The 23,519-nt window shown below is 34.4% G+C and overlaps 1 protein-coding gene across 1 annotated transcript in view; it reads right to left on the minus strand.

Annotated features, from left to right (window-relative positions):
* The window catches only part of CACNA2D1 (calcium channel, voltage-dependent, alpha 2/delta subunit 1), a 453,354-nt gene extending 437,215 nt beyond the window's left edge, over window positions 1–16,139 (minus strand). The window contains exons 1-2 of the mRNA XM_011986113.1: window positions 16,058–16,139; window positions 867–983 (exon numbers count right to left, since the gene is read on the minus strand). Of these exons, the coding sequence (XP_011841503.1) occupies window positions 867–983; window positions 16,058–16,117 (177 nt within the window). The 5' untranslated portion in view covers window positions 16,118–16,139. The remainder of the gene's footprint in view (window positions 1–866; window positions 984–16,057) is intronic.
* Between the last annotated feature and the right edge of the window lie 7,380 nt (window positions 16,140–23,519).

Genomic DNA, 23,519 nt, shown 5'->3' on the forward strand with positions numbered 1-23,519 from the left:
ACTACAATCTAGCAATTCTACTCTCCTGTATTGACCCTACAGATATTCTTGCACATAAGTACTATGAGACTTGTTCAAGAAAATTCAGCAGCACTATTCATAATAGCATTCATCTGGAATAATCCAAATAATTTACCTACAGAGACTAAATGAAGGAATTGAGATACATCCTTATAAAATAATATTTAACTGAAAGAATGAATTAAATCTAAGTGCAAACATACATATAAATCATACAAACATAATATTGATGGAGAAAACCAAGTAGCTGAAGACTACATACAGTGTGACATGAATTTGATAATGCTAAAAAGTAAGCAAACTAAAGAATAACTTGTTCAGCAAAGCATTTTTGTGGGGGAAAACTATTTTTAAAAAGAAAAAAATGGTAACTTGAATATCTAGCATTTTGGCCACCTCTAGCAGAGAGGAAGGGTGATGGAATAAGAGACTATACAACTAAAGAGGATGATAATATTCTGGGTTTTATATAGTGTAAACATGTTCAATTATTATTATCTATCATGATGTACATACGGATTTAAACATGTTCAATTATTATCTATCATGATGTACATATGGATTTAGACATGTTCAATTTATTATTATGTATCATGATGTACATATGGATACATATAATCAATTAAACATATATTATTAAAATATAATAGTAATATAAACTAAAATTAGAAATATTTAGGGTTTGCAATTAAACCATAATATCTCATCTTTCATGAACATATCAGACGAACACAGTTACTAAGAAGAAGAACGCATACCAAAGAAAACCCCTCAATAGGGCATGAAAATTAAATAATAGATAAGTAAGGAAAATAATAAAATGAGCAGATCCGATTTAAACTCACCACCAGGGCTTTAGATCTGTTGCTTAGAAGTTTCTCAATATCCCTGGCTGCAATTTCTACCAGCTGGCGTGCATTATTTGGTTCCACAGTATACAAATCTTGATATTTCTCATAAATCTATGTGAAAGGAAAAAAAAAACCAATAAAACAATAAGAACAATAGTTACTTATTTGGCTTACAAGTTCTCATTAGAATGTATTTAAAACTATAAACAACTGATTAGAAACACCACCCTGTTCTTTCTTTATATTGATCTTTTTGGAATTTGAGTGTGTCAGGAAAAAATATGTAAATATAAATTTGCTCTAAGACCACCAGCTTGCCAAAACAGAGGTTATGTTAACAGGTTGTAAAACGTCTTGTACCACAATGGTTTGTACATGCAATTTTGAAGCTTGATGCTGCACTGTCCAATCTCGAAACTGGGTATTATCTGTCATCAGCATCGTAAGAGAAAGGGTACCATCCTAGACAACAGAAGGCAAAGTGGAGCATGGGAGGTCAAACCTGGAGGAGTGTGGAAAACAAAGGTAGGAGGAAGGGTTATGTGCTACAGAATGGAGAGAGAGAGAGAATACATATAAAGCCCCTGCCCATGTTCATCCAGATAACAAGAGGAGCTTTAGGGACAGTTCACATATAGAGGAGATGAAGGTCATTAAGGTTTTGGCTAGAACTGTAATGGCATATTTATTTTTTATTATCAAAGTAAATGCCGCTGTTAGTTTTTAATCACTGAATTAAAGCACACTGAAATTAAGCTAGGTGCCAAAAGAAAAATTTGACTACCTTTCTGGCTCACCTTAGTGTCTATGGAAGGATTTCCCCAGAGTGGCATAAGCTGCACCTGTCTTACACAGCCTGTACACTCTCAGCAGGAGAGGAAGAATTAAAGAAAGGGCGGTTGGAGGGGAAGCAGTCACAGTGTTTGTGGCTGGAGGGCTGAGATGAGAAGGAAATCCCTCATGCATCCAACAGATGGGGTGCACATGCATGACTAAACCATCTTTGAAAGCCAGGACCTGGCAGGTTTTTACTGTCTTATGAGAAGTGAATCCAGGCACATACAGGAACCAGTTCAACCCTGCTTTTTTCTGGCACAACTCCAACATTCTGCTTTACTACCAACAGGTTCTACAGTATGATCCCAGCTGCACACTGGTAACACTGGTGCATACTGGCTTCAGATGAACACAGATACATACTGACATTTATTGACTACAGAGCATATTAGTTTTACATGGACTTACAATTTTTTATTTGAAATTAAAATTTATTTGAAATTAAAATTAATATTTTGTAAAGATTTAAATCCATTTTTACTCCTAAAAGTGACTCACTCACACTATGAGGTTCTTCCATACTCATGTGAACTTTGAACTTGTAGGTTTTCACTCAAAGTACTCAAGGCACGTTAATTTAGTGACAAAATCTCCATATTTGGATTCATCCAGGAGTCCTGCATTTTACTAGATTGCTTATGCTTTCTGCTAACGGGCAGATTATTGAACTCTGTTTTTTTTTTTTTTTTTAAGACCCATGTCATCCATGAAAAACTTCATCCAATGCAAAGCTTTCTCTTTCATTTCAGACTAAGATAAGATTCAGGAATATTGATTAATTGATTTGGGGTACAAATAGATAAACTTCAACATCACTTTAATTGATCCAGGATACGTAGTTCTTTGCAGTAAAACCAATAGAGCTAATTGGTGTGAAATGTACTGTGCATTGTACCAATAATACCTTGTTCATTTCTCTATGCAGTCTAACCTCCTTCCTGTGGTATAGGGAATACAATACGCTTCATAGGTGGAGATTAGTTCAGATGTGCAATCTATACTTCAAGTAATGTCATTTATTAAGTTTCTTCATACATGTGCCAGACATATTACTTGTTTGGTACTTTAAGGAATAAATAGATTACAAGTCCACGGAAACAATTTATTTCAAGTATGTATCTACTCAAATATATAAATTTATATCTCTCAAATTTCCTTTTAGGATAATTTTTAACTACTTAACAAAAACAAGATCTAACTCACAAATAAATGTGAAAACAAATAAGTCAAGAAGCTTAAGTCTAGAACCCCCAGTGTAAATATCTGGATGTATTATTTTATATATAAAGCCACAACTGAAATGTTTTCTTTGGTAATAAAAATAAATTAAAATTATATCACTCTCCCCCAAAAAAACTAGCTCTTGCTTCTGGTTCCAAAGACTACAATCATCTTTGTTGTCATAAGAGCTATTGCAAAGCTCTCCTGATATATGTTTAGTAAATAATTTTCAGAATAGAAGGTTTCATATGGAGTTTTATGGTCACACAATATATTTTCATAATATGTGTATATTTCCAACTCTTTCCATCACTAAGACATATTTCTACAATATTTCATGTATTAATATTTCAAACACATCTTGAGGTATCTTTTCCTCTTCTTCAGCTTACTGTTTTGTAAATAATTATCTGCTTTGCCATTTTATCCAATTTCTTTCTTGAAGGAAAAATAGCACAGTGGAAATAATATGAGTTTTTGGCACCAGAGTTACATTTCAATCATGTCAACTCTTCACATGCTGTGCAATACTGGCCTTCGTTTTTTCTCTACTAGAAAGAATGTAGCATATAGAGAGAGTTCAAAACAGGATGCTTTTCCTCCTGATACACTTGTATGCTTTAGTTTTCCTACAGTTCAAGTTCTCCTGCTGCCACCCTGATGTAAGTCTTAACAAAAAGAATATTTGTCACCTGTACATTCTTCCTTTCCTACAATCTTAACCAACTGGCTTTAATGTACTTCCATTGTAACATTCAAAGACCAAGTTTCTCTGTGATGACAACACAGATTATGGTTTGTGAGATAGGCAGAAAAACCGTAATCTATGTTCTAAATATCTTTGTTATAATTAAAATAATATGTTAATTATGCTAATTAGCTATGTTAACATAATCTTTGTTCTAAGTCACTTTGCTCTAATTAGGTCCACAGTTCCAAGATAATCATCACAATTATACATTTTAAAATAACTTCAAATGTAATATCTAAAAAATGATATTACTCAATGATATAATTGCTTAACAAAATTCCTAAAGAAACCTCTTGGAAATCATAATACAGATGCCCCAGAAATATTTACTCAAAACTAAATATGCTTCCAAGCTTTTAGATGACCTAAATTTTTTTAAAAATTTTTATTAAAAAAAAAGTTTTTTAGAGACAGGTCTCACTATATTGCCCAGGCTGGGGTGCAATGGCTATTCACAGAGGCAATCATCCTAGCCCTCCTGGCCTCAGGTGATCCTCCCATGTCAGCCTTCCAAGTAGTTGGAACTACAGGTGCAAGCCACTGCACCCAGCTATATCATTATTAGCAATCAATTTAGGCAGCTACTCTATATCACTTTTAGGTGTTTCACATACATTATATTATTTATTCACTTTAAGAAATCTATAATATACATTTAATTAACCATTGTATTAGTGAGAACAATGGGATTCAGGCTGTAGAATACCTGGAGGGAGTCTGAATCGCACTTCATCATAAAAGAGCAAACCAATGCCCAGAGCAGCCGAAGGTGAATGGTAAAATGTGGCATGTTTAGGCAAAGTGAATCTGCAATACCACTCTATGCCCTGAATCTTGCTTGGCTTCAGCAGGATGTGGAAATTTAAGAAAGCCCTTTGAAATGAGCAAGAAAGGAACAAGGGTCAGTATGTCTGCTAGGAGATAGGCTCTGCACACGATCAAATAAATTCTAATGCAGAAGCTGAGAGATGGAAAGTGGGAAGCAGATGCCCAGCTGAAGGATAATGGTAAAGAATCACCTAGAGCTGAGGGGCCCTAAGCAGGTTGAGAAGATTGGCCAAGTTCTAAGTAGCAGTGAAGTTCACTATCTATATCAAGAGAACAAAAGCAAGCAAATACACCAGATATCTTGTCACATAAGTTTCTCCCTACGCCCAGGCACTGAGAAACAAAGTAAAGAAGATTAGAGAAATATCAAAAAAGAGATAGAACTTACTAAATCCTTAGTGGACCACAAAAGGTTGTTTTGATCTGAAAGAGGCTAACATTCAAGTGATTAATTTTTCCCACTCCTAGGGAAGAGAATGGCAGCTCATAAGCAAGTTAAGTTCCCTAAAGAGAAACAGTCAAATTTCTGCATATTAAATCTTAGATACGTAAATTTTGACAACCCCATCTCCCAATACTTGCATGTGTACTTTCGTTCCATGGAAATTGGCTTGGACAAGCAATCAAGATTTCTGCCATATCCACAGACATCTTTCTGAGGGATGCTTTCCTTTTGACAGTCCCTGATGAAATAGGAGCTCCCTTACATATGGCTAGAAATATTCTAATGTATAGCCTTGTCCTTGACTTCTAACCAATTATATCAGGACTTTTATCAGACCTGCAAGCTGTTAACTTCTGAGTCAATGGCATGTAAAGAGCCACATACAAAAGACCTGTATAAATAAACACACTGAGCCAATCAGATGCTCTCACCACAGCATGACAGTTGGATGAAATATCATGGATCAAATGTTTAGTAGAAGTGGAACTGAAAAGACTAGTGGGAGGAAAACAGTATTCAGATCTACTGAGCAATAGAAGTGGTGGTTATGACAGACAGAAGAATAGCTTCCCAAACATCCATATCCTAATCCCCAGAACCTGTTAATATGTTGTTACATAGCAAAAGGGAATTAAGTTTGCAGATGGAATTAAATTTACTAATCAGCTGGTCTTAAAAGAAGATTACCCTAGATAGTCAGAGTTAGCCAGTGGAATCACAAAGGTCCTTAAAAATGGAAGAGGAAGATGTGACTAAGGAAGAGTAAACCAGAGAAATGGCAGCATGAGAAGAAATCAGGCCAACACAGCTGGCTTTGAAGACCAAGGGAAGGAGAAATGAGCCACAGAAAGGACTTCTCATCTCCAGAATTGTAAGAAAATGAATCTGCATTGTGTTAAACCAGTAAGTTTTTAGTCATCTGTCACCATAGCAATAGAAGACTAACATAATGTGTTGCGGGAAGTCAGGGACCCTGAACGGAGGGACCGGCTGAAGTCACAGCAGAAGAACATAAATTGTAAAGATTTCAAGGACATTTATTAGTTCCCCAAATTAATACTTTTATAATTTCTTATGCCTGTCTTTACTGCAATCTCTGAACATAAATTATGAAGATTTCATGGACACTTATCACTTCCCCAATCAATACCCTTGTGATTTCCTATGCCTGTCTTTACTTTACTCTCTTAATCCCATCATCTTCATAAGCCGAGAAGGATGTATGTTGCCTCAGGACCCTGTGATGACTGCGTTAACTGCACAAATTGTTTGCAGAGCATATGTGTTTGAACAATATGAAACCTGGGCACTTTGAAAAAAGAACAGGATAACAGCAATGTTCAGGCAACAAGGGAGATGAGAGTTTGGATTCTGACTGCCAGTTAGCCAGACAGAACAGAGCCATATTTCTCTTCTTTCAAAGGCAAATAGGAGAAATATCGCTGAATTCTTTTTCTCAGCAAGGAACATCTCTGAGAAAGAGAATGCACCCTGAGGGTAGGCCTATAAATGGCCCCTTGGGGGCAGCTGTCTTTTACAGTCAAAGCCTAAGCCCCAGTCTCCCGTAGCGCTCCCAGGCTTATTAGGATGAGGAAATTCCCACCTAATACATTTTGGTCAGACAGGTTGTCTGCTCTCAAACCCCATCTCCTGATAAGATGTTATCAATGACAATGCATGCCCGAAACTTCATTAGCAACTTTCATTTCACCCCATCCTGTGGTCCTGTGATCTTGCCCTGCCTCCACTTGCTTTGTGATATTTTATTACCTTGAGAAGTATGTGATCTCTGTGACCCACATCCTATTCATACACTCCCTCCCCTTTTGAATATTGTTAATAAAAACTTGCTGGTTTTACGGTTCGGGGAGCATCACGGAACCTGCCGACGTGTGATGTCTCCCCTGGACACCCGGCTTTAAAATTTCTCTCTTTTGTACTCTTTCCCTTTATTTCTCAAACCAGCCAAGATGCTTAGGGAAATAGAAAAGAACCCACGTTAACTATCAGGGGCAGGTTCTCTCGATAATAATGAGTTAGCTGTGAAGAGTTCCGCAGAGTCAACAACGATAGCTTCTGAGGCTGCCTTGCCTCTGAACTGCCCTTCCTTGGAACAAACTATTTTCTAAATAACTTGAGTTCTTGCTGAAAGCCAGGTTCCTCCTGAGTTTGCTTAAATTAGTTAGTTTTTTTTTGTTTTGTTTTTTTTTTAAATAGGATCTCACTATGTTATCCAGGCTGTTCTTGAACTCTTGGGCTCAAGCAATCCTCCTTTCTCAGCCTCCCAAAGCGCTGGAATTATAGGCTTGAGCCACAGCACCCAGCCTATTATTTTTTAAATGAGTAGGTCAACAATACACTTCCTGAATGATTCACTGTTCCTAATAATGAAAAATTCTAACAGAACTACATGTCTGAAGTTGTGATTAACAGTATTTATTAATTATTAGTTTGCATTTTCATTTCATTTATCATTAGATTCTGATGAATATGAAAGATGAGCTCCATTGTGAGCAACATACAATTTCCATTAGGCATCAGGATATAATTAAATTAGTTCAAGGATACCCATTGTTACCTTCACAATTGTGTGAGGTTCTAAGAAGAAAGATGACAGAAAAGTTAAAAATATCAAAATGAACAAACATTGTATAAAACTGTACACAAACTGGATAAATAAATATCATCCTACCTCAAAATAATGAGAATGGGGATTAAAAGAAAGTGTTACATTATATTTCCCACCATCATTCTAATTCTACTATCTATTGGATAACAGGAGTAAATTCAATATCTTCAATACTAATGAAGGCAAGAAAAGTGATTCATTGTCACCTCTGCTGCTTCAGATACCCACAAAATCAATTTCACTTAATTTTAGTTGAATTTTGCAACGTGGGATGGTTTGTCTGTGGGTTATACTTTTTTTTTCCTTTATTAAGTATTCCTTGGGCTTTTGAACTACTTGTTCCTTAGCAACTAAGAATGTCTTCTCTCTAAAGGGTGTATTAACACAAAAGAATGATATAATGTACTTTCTTGATCACTTTCAAGGATCAAAGTTCCCTTAACTAAACAAATACTAATGCAATATTTTTATATATCGTATCTTTTTTCCTTATTTATCATAAGTCACCTCATCATCTAAGCTGGTCATCACATAGAAATGTTGAGAAATGTGAAGATTCCTTCATCTAAGGTAAAGAGTAACTAGTGACTGGAGATCTGAATTGATGTTAGAATATACTTTTAACAACAACAAAGACAATACCAACAAAACCTCCTTTTCTCCTATGAAAATTAGCTGAGTTTTAACAAAATGAATTTTGCCATAAAAATTATGTAATCATTTCTAATTAGTCCCTGATATCTTCAACCTCTTCCTTCCCTTTGATTAAAATAATAAATGATGTCATCTCCTAAATAAAAGTCAGGCTTTTAAAATGTCTTACTCTTTAGCATATTGTCAATTGTGTTTAGGGCTGCTGTGTAAATAACTAATGCAAATAACAACTGCTAAAACATATTAATTCATCTTAGTGTGTGTGCATTTATGAAACTATAGGTAATCATTTTACAAGATGCATGATATTGTATTAATGTCATTTTTAAAAATCACATTTGATTCCCTGCATCTTCACTCTAAGCAAATTATGGCCTTTTTTTCTTTTCCCTATAACCTAGCTTTTTGAATTGGGACACTACCTTTGAAATTTTTTATGACTTGATATTTCTATTGTGCTACTTTTAAGCACATGTGAACATCAAACATATATAATTTATATAACTGTCATATTTATTGTGTATTTTCTATTCCCCTTCACCAGAAGGTAAATTTCAGGAAGACAAAGATTTTTGTCTGTTTTGTTCACTGGTGCATAACCAGTGCATAGCACAGTGCCTGGCACGATCAATAATGAGTGCATGAATTAGTGAATGGATACTGATTCTGTATCAGGCTTTGCTGGGAATGTAACTTCCCTGTATTTTTATAATTTATAAAACAACTTCTTCCCTGTATTTATAAACAACTTCTTCCCTGTATTTTAAAATCAACATTTATTTTAAGCCTAAAAAAATGACCAAGATACTACGCAGTTACATAATAGACTACAAATACAACACTGATACAATAATTAAATTCCAACAATAGAATAAATACACAAAATAAGGTAGTGATCAGTGTGAGGAAGAATATGAGTGTTCCAATGAAGAGACATAGAAATGTATGCTGTCAGAATTCCCAGAAATTAAGATCACATAGGCTGCAACAGTCACATAAATGAAACTATAGCCATGTTTTGGAGGAAAAGTGATTCAGTAAGGGATGAAAGAGATCAGAATGTGTGTAATACAAGGAGTTATGGGAAAATAGAGTGAAAGGCAAATTGAGACATAATTATGAAGGATGATAAAAGGATATTGGTTTATATCTTATTCTCTAATCTACCCAACCTATTTTAGACTAGTAAACCACCGAGCTCAGAACTTCTAGTGGCTATCACAGCAATCAGTGCACAGGAAGAATCTGAATTATAAATTTGTTCACTATGAACACAATCCGAATATATATATATATGCACACACATGCAATTATATACATACCACACACATATACACACACATAAATACATCATTTGCTCATATCCTCAAATTTATAGTGCATACTTTTCCAATGATAACTATATCAAACTGGCATTCTAATACCCAACTCACAAGTCTCCCTAGCCACTCTATTCTTTCTATTTGCTGTGATACAGCTTCTTAGCTAGGACTATAACATTTCAAATGGAGCATCATCTTTAGAAGGATATTTAGGAAGAACGAAGTCACAATTGGTGAGCGTTCTGCAGCACACACTGCTACTTGCCCTAGCTCCTATTAACAAGAACATGATGGTGACATTTCCAAGCAATATATTAAAGATGGAAGAAAGAAAAGAACAAGTGACAATTGCAAACAGGCCACTTAATTTTCTCCATATTATACATAGGAATGGGTGATTATATTTAACCAGAAATGCAGGTTGTCCCTTGAACAGAAAAACTAAACTATAACAAAGATGAAAGAATCTTTCAGTTTTTAGGATAAAGGTGTTTGGTACAAAAAGTAAATTTTAAGTTCATGTTTAAGAATACCTAGATTCAAAACAAGGAAAATATTAACATACATAAATAACAGAAACTCTCTACCTGTTTTGTTGTTGTTATTTCTTAATTCCAGAGGTAATTAATTAACCTAGCCTCTCTTTTTCCATATCTGAAGCTATATATAAATTGTAATTTGAGTATATACTTTGCCAGAAAATTCATATGCAATTAAAAGTGAAAAAGATCATACTAAATTCATTAAAACTAAATTTAAAAATAATTAACCATAGGCTGAGTGAGCTGCCTGTTTAATGTCTCTAACCCCAAACGACCTAAATTCATTTCACTGCCAGTAAAACAATTTTTCAAAGCAGTCCGGTTCTAATTTGCCCATAACTGTCATACCTTATTAACAAATGGCTTTTCTAAAGCAAAACTGATACCTACCAATGCTGATATACAATTTTACAAATTTATATTCATTTAAAGAATTTCATACACTCAGATTCTTCAGTTCTTCTTGAGCAGTTTTTCAACCTTAGTACAATTGACATTTTACAGATAATTATCTGTTGTGAAGGGATGTCTCATGCATTGTAGGATGTTTAAAAGCCTCATTGGCCTTTTTACCAAGACTATGCAAGTAGCAACCACCCCATGCCCCCAGTTATGATAATCACAAGTATTTCCATACCATCCCATGCCCTGAGTTATGATAATCACAATATTTCCAAAGATTGCCAAATATATGCCAAGGCACAAAACAGCCCCTGGCTGAGAACCACTGCACTAAATATATATTTAGAGAAATAATAAATAATAACATATCCCTCAAATAGTAGCATAACTTCAGAATGTTAATTAATGGCTGGATGAGAATGGTAAGGTTAAAAAAAAAACGTTTTAATATCTTTTGAGAAAATATTGAAAGTCACCCTAAAATTAGAAATCCCCTGAGTTTATTCTGTGTCTTTGAAAATTAATGTAATTAACCACTGTTCAAACAAAAATAGCTTCTTACTTAAAAATCTCCAGTGCAGCAGGGAGGCGGGGGCAGGATGATGGTGAAAGGAATCCATACTCTCTGCACTCTTTGTAGTGCTATATTCTGCAGTCAAAATAGATTTCTTTCTACTTATGACAAAAAGAGCAAATTCAGAGTGTAAGATAATTTTAAATTGCCTACATCATTATGGTGCTGATTTAGTTATAGCACTTAATTGTTGAGGGAAGTAAGGCAACTCTGAATAAAAGCAAAACATATGGAATTAATAATAAATAGTATATATTTGTTTATTTAAAGTGAGAAAGCACATAACTTATTTAAAATTTTATATTGCCTTTTACCCTCAAAACAATTGGGTAAAGGGAATTCTAATATCTGATATTCTAATACAGCTTTTTTCAGCACTCCCGGACTTGAAGATTTCCAATCCTCCTTGTTGCCTGCACATCTTGCTGATTCCCTAGTCAGGATCACCAATGATTAATTGTGTTCTGTTTTTGAGTATCTCCCTTTGTAAATATATTAAACTCTCTGCCACCTAGAAAAAGAATATTCTATTTACATGAGATGACATGACCACAATGTCAAAGAATAAGCATTAGTTTGAATTACTAATGAAAAGAAATTATTCACTCAGAATGCTTATGTAAATACTATCTTAATTGAGAGTGCTGAATGCTCAATATTTATACACATTTCATGTTTACATCTTTGAGTAGCATATTGAAATGTAAAGGTATTGGTTTTGAAATTTTCACTTAATAAATCATTAACAATGAATCAAAAGCCAGGAAGTTCTATGGCAATGCCACTGCAGAATAAGCCTACCTTCAAAATTAAGCTTCCAGGAAAAATTTAATCAACACATTATTCTAAATATATTTGCAGATGCTATCCTAAAATTTGAGAAAGTCAGACAGTTTACCTTTAAGAAGAAAGCTTCATAACAACAATGTCACATGCACCATTTAAAATGGCAATGGTAAACATTTCATTAACTTTAAAACACTGTTCTCAGGAATATTAAGACTATTTAATTTTTTAAAAGGTTATATATTCATAAATATGTGATGATCAGCCTTGCCATTTGTCAGTGCAGTAGCTAAAGGAGTGTGTGTGTGTGTGTGTGTGTGTGTGTTTAGAAATAATAAAATATATTTCAAAATATTCTATAATCCAGATTATTAAAAATACATATATATTTTTCTAAATTTGGGGATTGTTCTCCTATTTTTCTGTCTATAATATTTTAAATGTGTAAATACAGCTTCTATCTCTGTTAATATAGCTTTAATACATTTTTATATATTCAGATAATAATACATACAAGTGAAGACTGCTCTTGTCCTCCACTATTGGTTCTGTCCCCTTCCATTGTGACAGAATTTTAGTGGGGCACATGGCTGCTCAGAAAAAGCCTCCACTTCTTTGACACATTTTGAGTTAGATGTGACTAAATTCTAACCACTTTAATGTGAGCAAAACGTCTTACTCTTAAATGACTGGATATCTTCTCTCCAAATCTCTTTCCCTTTACAGGACAACTGGGAAATAAAAGCAACTGGAAGAATAATTTTGTATCCAGGCATGGAAGCCACAGGCTAAGGATGGCAGAGTCACCCTGCCAGCCCTCGACAGCTTACCTCTCAACTGCTATGTGACAGTAAAATACATGTTTAGCCTGTATGTTTGTCATACTGGCCCAGCCTGTACCCCAACTTATACAACGCCACCAAGTAATATGACAAATGAATGACATTTGTTGAGCTCTCATTATATGTCAATAAATAATTTATATGGATTGTATCATTAATCCCAACAACTCCATGAGATTAAATATCTTGGCCAGATCCTAAAGCTGGCAATTGGCAGAACCAAGGTAAAATAGCCTTAGGGATTTTTCAGAGGGATATGCTATAATACTCCATTTGAAATATTAAGTGTTTTCTTCAGTTAGAAGATCATGAAGAAAAAAAACCAGTGAAAATTTACTTTCTGTATCATTCTTAGCAATTATCTCAATGGATATACAAACAAACCATTTCTGTGGTATCAACAGAAATGGGAGGTTTTAAATTATGAATGTATATTATATGTTAAAATTTCCTTCCACTCTTTTCTTTTTGGAAAAAAAAAAATCAAATGGAAACATCATGAGTAGGTAATTGTTGCTGGCGGAGCTTTGGTTTCTTATAATTTATATCTTTTATAAAAAGAGCATTAGCATAATCAGATATACTGACCTTGCTTACGTGGGGAATCTGCTTATTTTTTCAAGGTACAAATAAGGACAAAAAACGCTATTAACATATGTTCTAAAGCATACAAGAAGGTGTTTCAAATTTCAGAGTTGCATCCTATTTAATAGTTGTGTAACCTAAAACAAAATTTTAACCTTCTCTCAATTATTTTACCCACCTTGTGGATGAGCATATACAACTGATGGACATATGTATTCTCCAAATGGTTCAGTAATGGAATAATCTAATAAAAGACATCTTAAAAGTCTAATGCATCACGGACAATAGTCCTAAGCAACCCTATTCACTTGTGATCATTAACAGAAGACAGGCAGGTAACCTGGGAAAAATCTCACATTTGTAAAGTTGAAGCACTGAATGTATTCAATAATATTAGCAACTTTCTGTGGGCTACTATTTTAGGATACAATAAAGCAATTTTCACAAAATTGCAAAACTATATTACTATTTTATTTTTGAGACAGGGTCTCACTCTGAAGCCCAGGGGGAGTGCAGTGGCACAATCACAAAAAATATATTACTTTAGCCATGGTACCTGTGTTGGTTCTTGGCCTTCATGTAAAAAGCTAATTGTACCCTGTGAAGTCAGTAAAAAATGAATGTAACTTGTAATTTGAAGAACCTTCATTTCTACAATATTAAATTTCAACCTGGAGCCCTGCTAAACTCCTGAGTTTATTCAACTTCTGGCCCTCACCATGTATCCAACACACCCAATCTCAGCTCAAAATTCACTCTAAACTCTGACATTCTTCCTCAAAAGGAATGAGACAATATGGAATCATTTGTCTGTGTAAGATGATACTCTTTGTGTGCCCTAGTACTTAAATTCTTTTTCCAATAATGAATTCTGCTCTAACACTCTTCCCACCACCCCAGTTATCTAACATATTATTCATTAATTTGTAATTTTTCTGTCACCGTAAAGAGGTATGTATCCCATAAACAGAAAACTAGAGAGATTTTCTTTCATCTTTTCCACTCTATTTTGTTATGTTAATTCAGACAGAGTCATTGATTCATTCATCAATAGCTATACTCTTCTTAGTAATCTATTCTTCATAAAGCATAATAGAAACCAGTTAGACTTCTTTCTGGTTAATGAGTCATTGCAAAAAAGCAGATTCAGAAAGAAAAGTTTCACATATTAACACCAAAAGGAACAATGAGGCCAGCCAAGCAAGTTGTTTTTTGAGGCTGGGGAAGCACTCACAGAGTAAGGGAGATGCTCCCAAGAGCAGCTTATTTTTAACCTCCACCTGTTGATAAAAACAGTCATGTAATTTCTCACCAGAACCTGTAATTTCTTTTTTTTTTCTCATTATGATTATATAAAATATTTGCTCTCAATCTAAATAGTGTCCAAATGAAAATTAACAAAGAAGATTTGGTGGTGCTTCCAAATAAACTCCATGACTTTCACAGAGGCTCACTTACTACCTACACACTTTCATATTCTAATTTAGTTTCCCACAGTGAATCACTACAGATCCCAAGCATCGGCACACAATAACTTTGAAGTTTCTTTGCACCATCAGTAATTGAGATTTGTTTTTATCAACAGAGTGTCAGTTCTCTGAGGAGAGGAATACTGTTTCTTTATTTATATTTGGCAGCCCTCACAGTGTCTGGGACATATTACCTGCTCAACATAATACACTGACTAGAATTAAATCTGATCATTGTTATTCGCAGGGAACACCTTTCATTTCCAAACATATTCCCCTTATCTCACAGACACTCAGGTTTGTTCAACACACTCTATAGTTGTTTTATAAAGACATTCTGGTATAATTTTTTGAAGTATATATGTATGTGGTTTCCTTAAGAATTTCTATTAATACATGAAGTAACCACACATTCCATTTTCTCATACATACTTGCATGATAAATAGTCATATATTATACATCAAGCTGCTTTTATACCACTTTATCTCATTGACTCATCACATTTTTGGAAAATAAAAGGCCTCATTTCATCACTAACAATACAAGATGAGAATACTTTCAAATGTATTATTTACATTTAAATGAAAGTAGTGAGGCCCTTAAAAAGTGACATTTAATTTTTAATAAATCTTACAGAACCTATACATGTAAATGCTCTTACCCACGGAAAATAATCTAGTTAAGATGCCATACAAATATTTATATATTGCTGTCACTCAAACATCGTTTTAGAGTGACTTTCATAGCCAATTCATAAGTCACAAGAAAAATCATCTTTTATAGAGTCTCCTTATCTTGCACCAAAACCGTTATTACTGATCTCAATGACTAACTCTAATCTCTAGACATGCCTGTAAACACTTTTCAAATAATTTTTACCCTCAAAGAATAAAGATATGTTTTCACTGAGGATATTCAAAAGAATCCATCACAGGAGTTCAAGTCACCATTGTATGAGGGATTATTAAATATGTTCTGAAGAATGGAAACATTTTAATAGTAAGTACATGACTTCCCTACTTAAATTTATGGAGAGTATACATGACACGCAGACTCATGTAAGTGAGACCTACGTATCAACTGCAAAGTGTGCTGAGAAAGTTTCCTTAGTTTTTAAGGATGGCATTTCTTGTTCACAGTAACTAGCAGTACCAAAGGTGTCTCTCAGAATTTCACCACCAGACCCACATGAGAAATCACATCCCATTTGTAATATAGAGATATAGTTTCCTAGAAGATAGAACTGCATTTGAATTAATGAAAAGATTAAGAAATCTCTTGGGTGGATTTTACTCACATCAACAAGCTGATTGACTCCACTTGCTGTTTTTGCCAGTGTGACAAGGTCTTCTTGCATCTTATCCACCCATGATTTGATACTGCAGAAATCAGAAAAGATTATGTTCTATCAGATCTCTGGCAAACAAAAGTCACATGCTGATATTTTGTATCCATGCTACAGATAATTCATTTAAAATGCCCTTAAATTATTCTCCCTCCTAGCACCGACTATGTCCACCCTTCCACTCCAGCTTTAAATTGCAAAAGCGCTGAATCTTTAGTGTGCAGGCTTTCAGGAAGCTGAAATGCCTCCAAATCAAAAGAGAAAAATGACATTGATGTCTTGTCCAATGAGAGTAAACAATTTGCTTATTTTGTATTAAAATTCCATTAAATAGCTATTAAACATTCTAAACTACAAACTTTATCTTTTAGCTTCCAAGTCTTCTGAATATAATAGTAAGATTATACTAAATGCAGACCAGTTGTAAAATGCAAGAAAAATTCCACCAGCCAGGTAGAACATTCAACAATTTGATGCATTCCCTTCTAGTCTTTTAAAATTCCTTCACATAGTTGAAAGCATGTTATATAAAATTCATATATCTTTTAGCTTTATATCATACAATATGTACTTTCCCACGGCATTACAAACATTTTGTAAACATTTTATTTTTAATGGCCACTTAATATTCCATTATCATGGCCACTTAATATTCCATTATCTCTATATTCCATAATATACTTGACCATCCTCCTTTTTAAAGGGAAATTTAAGAAATCATCAGCTTTTAACCACTACATACTACACTACCACAAATATCTTAGAGCATGAAGCTTAAGAATATTTTACTTCCAGTCTGGGCATTGTGGCTTACGCCTGTAATCCTAGCATTTTGGGAAGCTGAGGCAGGTGGATCACGAGGTCAGGAGATCGAGACCATCCTGGCTAACACGGTGAAACCCTGTCTCTACTAAAAACACAAAAAATTAGACAGGCGTGGTGGCCAGCACCTGTAGTCCCAACTACTCGGGAGGCTGAGGCAGGAGAATGGCATGAACCCCGGAGGTGGAGCTTGCAGTGAGCCCAGATCACGCCACTGCTCTCCAGCCTGGGCAACAGAGTGAGACCCATCTCAAAAAAAAAAAAAAAAAAAAAAAAAAAAAGAAAGAATATTTCCTTAGCGAGGCTCTTAGATTTGGAATTACTAGATCAAATTAGATTTGGAATTATTGGATCCAAGTAATTAATGGAATTACTAGATCCAAATTTTAAAGCAGTAGTTTTGATCATTACAATTATGATTGAAGGATTTAAGTTCAAATCTTTTTCAGGTATACAATGGACATCTTAGATGACCATTATGCAATGGACATCTTAAAATATGAGCTATGGATGTCAGGATATTTTAGAAGACCCTAAATCCATGTTCTATATCACTTTTTCCTGGTATTAGAGATATTACCAAATAGAACCACAAAATCTTCCCTATTCATATTAAAATCACTTAATTTGTATTCCTCCATATATTTCACTTATTCTTCCTCAGGTTGTAGACCTAAAGTGTGTATTCCTTTTTGCCAAGGCAAGTATAAAGAAACATTAGTAAGCTAGTAAGAATGTTAGATAATTTATATTTGAATTTGAACTTTTCTCTACATATCTATGTATAATTTCAGTCATGGAGATTTAACTGTGTATGTCTTCTCTTCCTTAGGGAAGAAATCCAGTAGTATAAATATAATTTATTAAATATAAATATAAGTAGTGTAAATATATTTTTTCAGATAAATTTAAATGTAACAAAATAAATATGGAATAAAAGTATGACGTGGAAAAGAGATTTAAATGACATGGAAGAGAGCATTTCAAGAATGATGAGCAGAGAAGAGGAAGAAAAAAATGGAAAGTCAGTCATAGAAAAGGATGAAATGCCTTAGAGGAAAACACAGAGGCTTGACTGACATATGAAACAAACTAGTTACTAAATGAAATACATTAAAACTAGGAATACTTTAGCACATATAAAAATAAGCAAGAATACTTATTAAATCACACTGTATGAACAGGATAGAAAAAGGTAAATGAATATCAAGAAACAAAAAACAAAAGAGAGTAAGGCATAAAATAGAGAAAAGTTGTTAGAATAATATTTTAACGAGTGCTACTTATTCGCTGGTGCCTATATTTGAAAAATATTATAAGTAAATACTCTTAGTAAATACAGTTGTGTCCCATTTTTATATTAAATACAAAAAATTACAGTAGGATACAGGTAGGAGCAAAAACCATTGATACAATAATTTCCTAATTTAGATGAGACTATCTCATTTCTCTAAGCAGGTGCTGAACAAGTACTAGAACCTAGAGAAAATGAGTCATTTCTTCTCAAATATAATTTCCAACACTGACAAATAGTAAGACACGTTATACATCCCTTTAGCTAGAAACTGAGAGGCAAAGAATATATATGTAAGGAAGTGAATGTAACTCATCCCTGAATTCTGATTTATACTAAACTGATGCAAAATATGCATTCTAACTTGTCACAAGTGCACTGTCACTACCAATGTTCATTGAGGTGAACCTGCTTTGGCTGAAAAGCAATTCAGAACCCATCCAATCTTCCCTACCCCACTGACAAGCTGTTAGGAACACTTTATAGGAGCAAGGATTATTTTTTATAAATATGAGGTGTTAACCTGGTTTTCTGAAATGCTTAGGCACTCAGGCTTTCAACCTGGAATTAAAAGGTTATAAAAAATAGAAAATAAGGAAAGGCCCCATTAATCATGAAAGTAAAAAATTACTCAAGTGAAAACACTCATATGAGCAAAAAATTTTTATCAGTCTTTCTCTTTCTTGGTAAATTGTCAAGCACAAATATGTAATCACTAAGCACTATTTTATTAAATTTATACAGAAGACACTATAAAATTTGGGGGAAATTACAGAGGATACAGCTTTTTCATGTAATAAGCAACTAACATAGCACTCCACTAGGAAGAATTCATTGTTGTTCTTTGTCAATCCATTCAACAAGTACTAGTAACTGCTGGAAAAGATACTAAAAGATGGAGATGCAGGCTGCGTTTAAAACTGGGTCTGGGAGGGAGAGAGAAAACAAGAAGAAGAACATGGTAGGAAATGTTTGAGGAAGCACAAGAGAGTCAATGCTTAGTAAGTAGTGGTATGAGGAGGTTGATAGAAGAGGCTTTCTGGAGTAGTAGCTACTTGAAGTCATATTTGAAAGACAAGTGGAACTTGTCAAAATTGAGCAGAGAGGGAAGTAACAACGAAGGCGGAGAGAATGTAAAACATAACATGTTCAGTAACTTCAAGAGATTCAAATGATTGAGTCCAAGCTTGGTTCAGCAAAAGGTATGGAATGAGGGCAGGAGAGATAGGGAAGAGTGATGGGTCAGGCCAAGGGTCTTAAATACGATTCTGAAACATTTAGATTATATTCTCAAAATAATGGAGAGATACTAGAAAATGAGAAGTCAGAGAGTAAAAAGATCACGTAAATGTATATAAATATGATCAAATTATTTCCCTGACACTGAATGGATGGTAGTTTACAGGGAGAACAGAAATCACAAACAGAAAGTCTAGTTAAGAGGTAAGAAATGAGATGGACTCAGACTAATTTAGTGGTGGTGGAAGGGATAAAAGAAAAAGAAGGGGAGGCCAAGTAGAAGCAACTAACGCAACAGGAATTCTGAAGGATGGACAATAAGATTTCATGCACTGTTGGGTACAGAAAGTGAATGACAGGAAGAAAGTGGGATGATTCAGGGAGTTTCTCAGGTAGAGAATGATGGGAAATTGTGGCATAGAAAGTAAGTATAGGAGAAATAACCGTTTAAAGGGACATTGACAGGTTCATTATTATTAGTTCAATTAGAGGTGTTTTGGGGAGACTCAAGTATAAATATACACTAGGCATTTGAATGGCATGGGTTTAGAGCTCTTGAAAGAGAAATCTCCATAGAAATTAAGATCAATGTATAACTCCCGAAGTAGAGTGAAGAGAGAAAGGAAGGAAATAAACAGTAGTTACAACTCTGGAAAGGTACATTTAAAAAACAAACAGAGGAACCTGAGTAGTATAGAAAAAGGAATCCAAGAACAATGGTATCGCAAGAGCCAAAGCAGAGAGAAGTTTCCAAAGAGAAGAAAGAAGTATACAGTCATCAAATAAGGTGAAAAATTTATCCCACCTTATCTTTGAGGAGAATGAAACATGGAGAATGAGGAATCAGTGTTCTTTTTGGTTTTTAATAGAATAGAAGTGAGCCTAATTCTATGCAAAAAGAGAAAGGCAAGTAGAGAAGGAAATATCAAAGATTCAGGAGAGAACATGTAATTTATTGACAATGATGGGGTACAGGAAATGCCACCCCCAAACAGGGCACCTTGGCGTTTAAGAAAACAGCAAAAGCAAGGAGGTCTTTCTGACCTTCTCCCACGAGGCAGACAATAAAGCCTAGGAAGGTCACTGTCTGACCTCCCTCCCTTCTCCCCTGAAGACTCTCATGTGGCGAGTGTCCTGCCCTATACCCAAAGGGAAGGAACATCACACACAGACTCCAAGAAGTACTGAATAAACAAGTCTTGCTAAGTTTCCCTAGTTTATTAGTAGATCATACCCTTTCATCTTCTAATCATACTTCTGCAGTACTGTCCATAAAAACATACAGTTTTCCATAGGTTTTGGGGTCATTTTCTGAAAGTTCCTGTGTCACATAAAACTTAATTCATATGCTTTTCTCTTGCTATTTGTCTTTTATGTTATAGGAGATCTCAGCTGTGAATCTTGCAATAGGTAAGAAATCTTTTCTCCCCTACAACTGTCCTTTAAAAGGTTCCAGATATTTTTTCTAGTTTCCAACGTGAGAATGTGGAAGTGAGGGATGAATTAAGAAATAAGTAGAACCAAAGAGAAATCTAATCTATGGGTAGAAGACAGGATACTTCTTCTCTGGAAAATGGAAAGAGAATGTAGATTTGGGGTAAATTGACATAACTGGAATAACTAGAACAAAAGTTGAGATAGTTTTACCTACTGCTCTCTATTTTCTTTGTAATGAAGGAGGACCAGTTATCTGTTAAGGGACCAGAAGTAGGTATTAAGGTAGATAGTTGAAAAGAAAAATTGGAGGCTTAAAAAGAATAGCTGGAGAGTATTTAAGGACTTGGCATTATACTGGAGGTCATCAGTTTCCAATGGTATTAATCAGTATGGCTGTGTGAAATTCTTACTAGTATAGTCTGAGGAGAGCAAGTTCGGGGGAAAAAGGCATTCAGATGAATGTGGGGCAGATACCAGCAGGTGACAAAGACAGACAAGGAAAGGCAGTTGACGGTCCTGACAATTTCAAGATCTCCACACATTCTAAATTAACAAGGACTACTAAAATATTTGCTAAAATGTTTTTAATATTTGCATAAGCAACGCTTATCTCCTTAACCCTTTCTCTATGCAACCAAGAATTTTATCATAATACTTATAAGAAACTGTGAAAATACCAAATTACCAGATTTCAAATTTTTATTTTTTGCATTTTTTGCGTGATAATTTATGAATATACTGCAGAGACTAAATGAGGAGGGCTGAGTATACACACCACACTTTAAATCACCTGACACAAGCATTTTTAAAAGAACAAAATCCTAAAATTATTGTGAAATCAAATTGCTCTAAGAAAGTTTAATAGTTTGAAAATCTTTCTCTTAGAAAAAAAATATATGCAATCTTTGGCTAGCTCAAGAAAGTGCATGGCAACTCATGTATATCTGGTTGTACAGGTATAATAGACCTTGACTAATAGGCACATTGTTTCCATGAGAAAATACATGGAATTTTTCAAATATGCAATGGCAAGAACACACTTAACACTGCTTGTTAGAAATGTATATTCCCTGGCTTCAAGTCTCCAATAGCAACAGAGGTTTCAGTGTTATAAAGGCAGGACTTGAACATGATAGCTAGTCAGAAGAGTAAGAACAATGGATGGTACTTGTGAAAGAAAACAAGGTGAAGCTCCAGAATTTCCCTATGCAGTCAAGGTACATTTGCAACAGAACTATTTCTTATCCTTTTCCTACCCAATGTTCACCACTGCTCCACTGCCCTCTTGAAACCCATGTTCCTATGGCTCCTATGACCCTATTCCCTGGTCTCTCCTTTTATATTATTATCATCTGACTCCTTTACATTTTCCCAAAGCCAAATTGGTCATTTCTCAGCATCTGTCTTTGATTTTATGTGCCATTCTGCTTCCTTACTTCTCTTTATTTCTACTTCTTCAAAATCTCCATGTATAATATCTAAATCTGAGCTCCAGTTCTACCTTAACTACCATTTGATCATTTCATCTAGATGTCCCACCATTCCTTTCAAATATGTACAATATTGAACTCAATAGCTTCCCTCCCCATACTATAAACCCTCTATGTCCCTTCTCTTTGTTGGAAAATCATCTCCCCAGTCATCAGACTCCATACCATCAATTTCTTCATTTTATCCCTCCTCCAGTCTTTTGTTTAATAATAGTATCTCAGCATTTTTCCAACACAGAGCTAATAGCTAAATGCCTTGAGACCTTATTTTATACTATCTCTATGCTAAAGTGTTTAATATGCATTCTCTCATTTAGTCATCATAAAAATTATTCATCTTTCACTGATGAGAAAAATTAAGAGATGAAGAAAATTTAGAAAAGATAAGCTACACAGCCCGCTAGCTTTTTATTTTCAAAGACCTTTTAATCCAACCAACCTCACACATTTCCATGCATGCTGACTGTCCTTTTCCATATTCTGCCTTTGCTCTTTATATAACCTCTACCTGGAATTAATCTCCCACTTACGTCGTGAATGGATAAATCACACTAATATTCCAATATCACCTTTCACAAATTCCCAAATTAAAATATTCTTGTCTCTCCACGGAACTTCAAAAGTCCTTTAATTGTGCTGTGCACTTATTTCCTTATACTTTCATAATTAGATGAATATACATTTATTCTCATTTATCAATGCATTTCCAAAGTTTTTATGACAGTGCTTTGAATAGAGTAGACACATAAGTATTTATTGAATAGAAAAGTAAATTGAAATGAAATGCAATTGCACTACCATTTTTTTAAATAGGTATCTTTATTTAACGCCTTAATGCATATCTTCTCTCCATAATCCACATCAGAAAAAAAATGAACTGCTGGACCGATGCATCTGTAAACAGCATCCACTTTTCAATAAGTAGCAGATTATCAAAATATAGACTTAATACTCTAAAGAAATTATTAAATCTCTAGAGTGTATGCCTTAAAATTCCAAATATTTTGTGTGTATTAATTGTCATAGAAAAAAAAGTCTTATAATCCTTCTCTGTCCCTACAATAACTTATTACAGAGTTGACTAGCAGTACAAGGTTTCCAAATGTTAGGTGTTCACAAATTCAATAAAATT

This window comes from Mandrillus leucophaeus, unplaced genomic scaffold (genome assembly GCF_000951045.1).
Source record: "Mandrillus leucophaeus isolate KB7577 unplaced genomic scaffold, Mleu.le_1.0 Scaffold293, whole genome shotgun sequence".
Lineage (NCBI taxonomy): Eukaryota > Metazoa > Chordata > Mammalia > Primates > Cercopithecidae > Mandrillus > Mandrillus leucophaeus.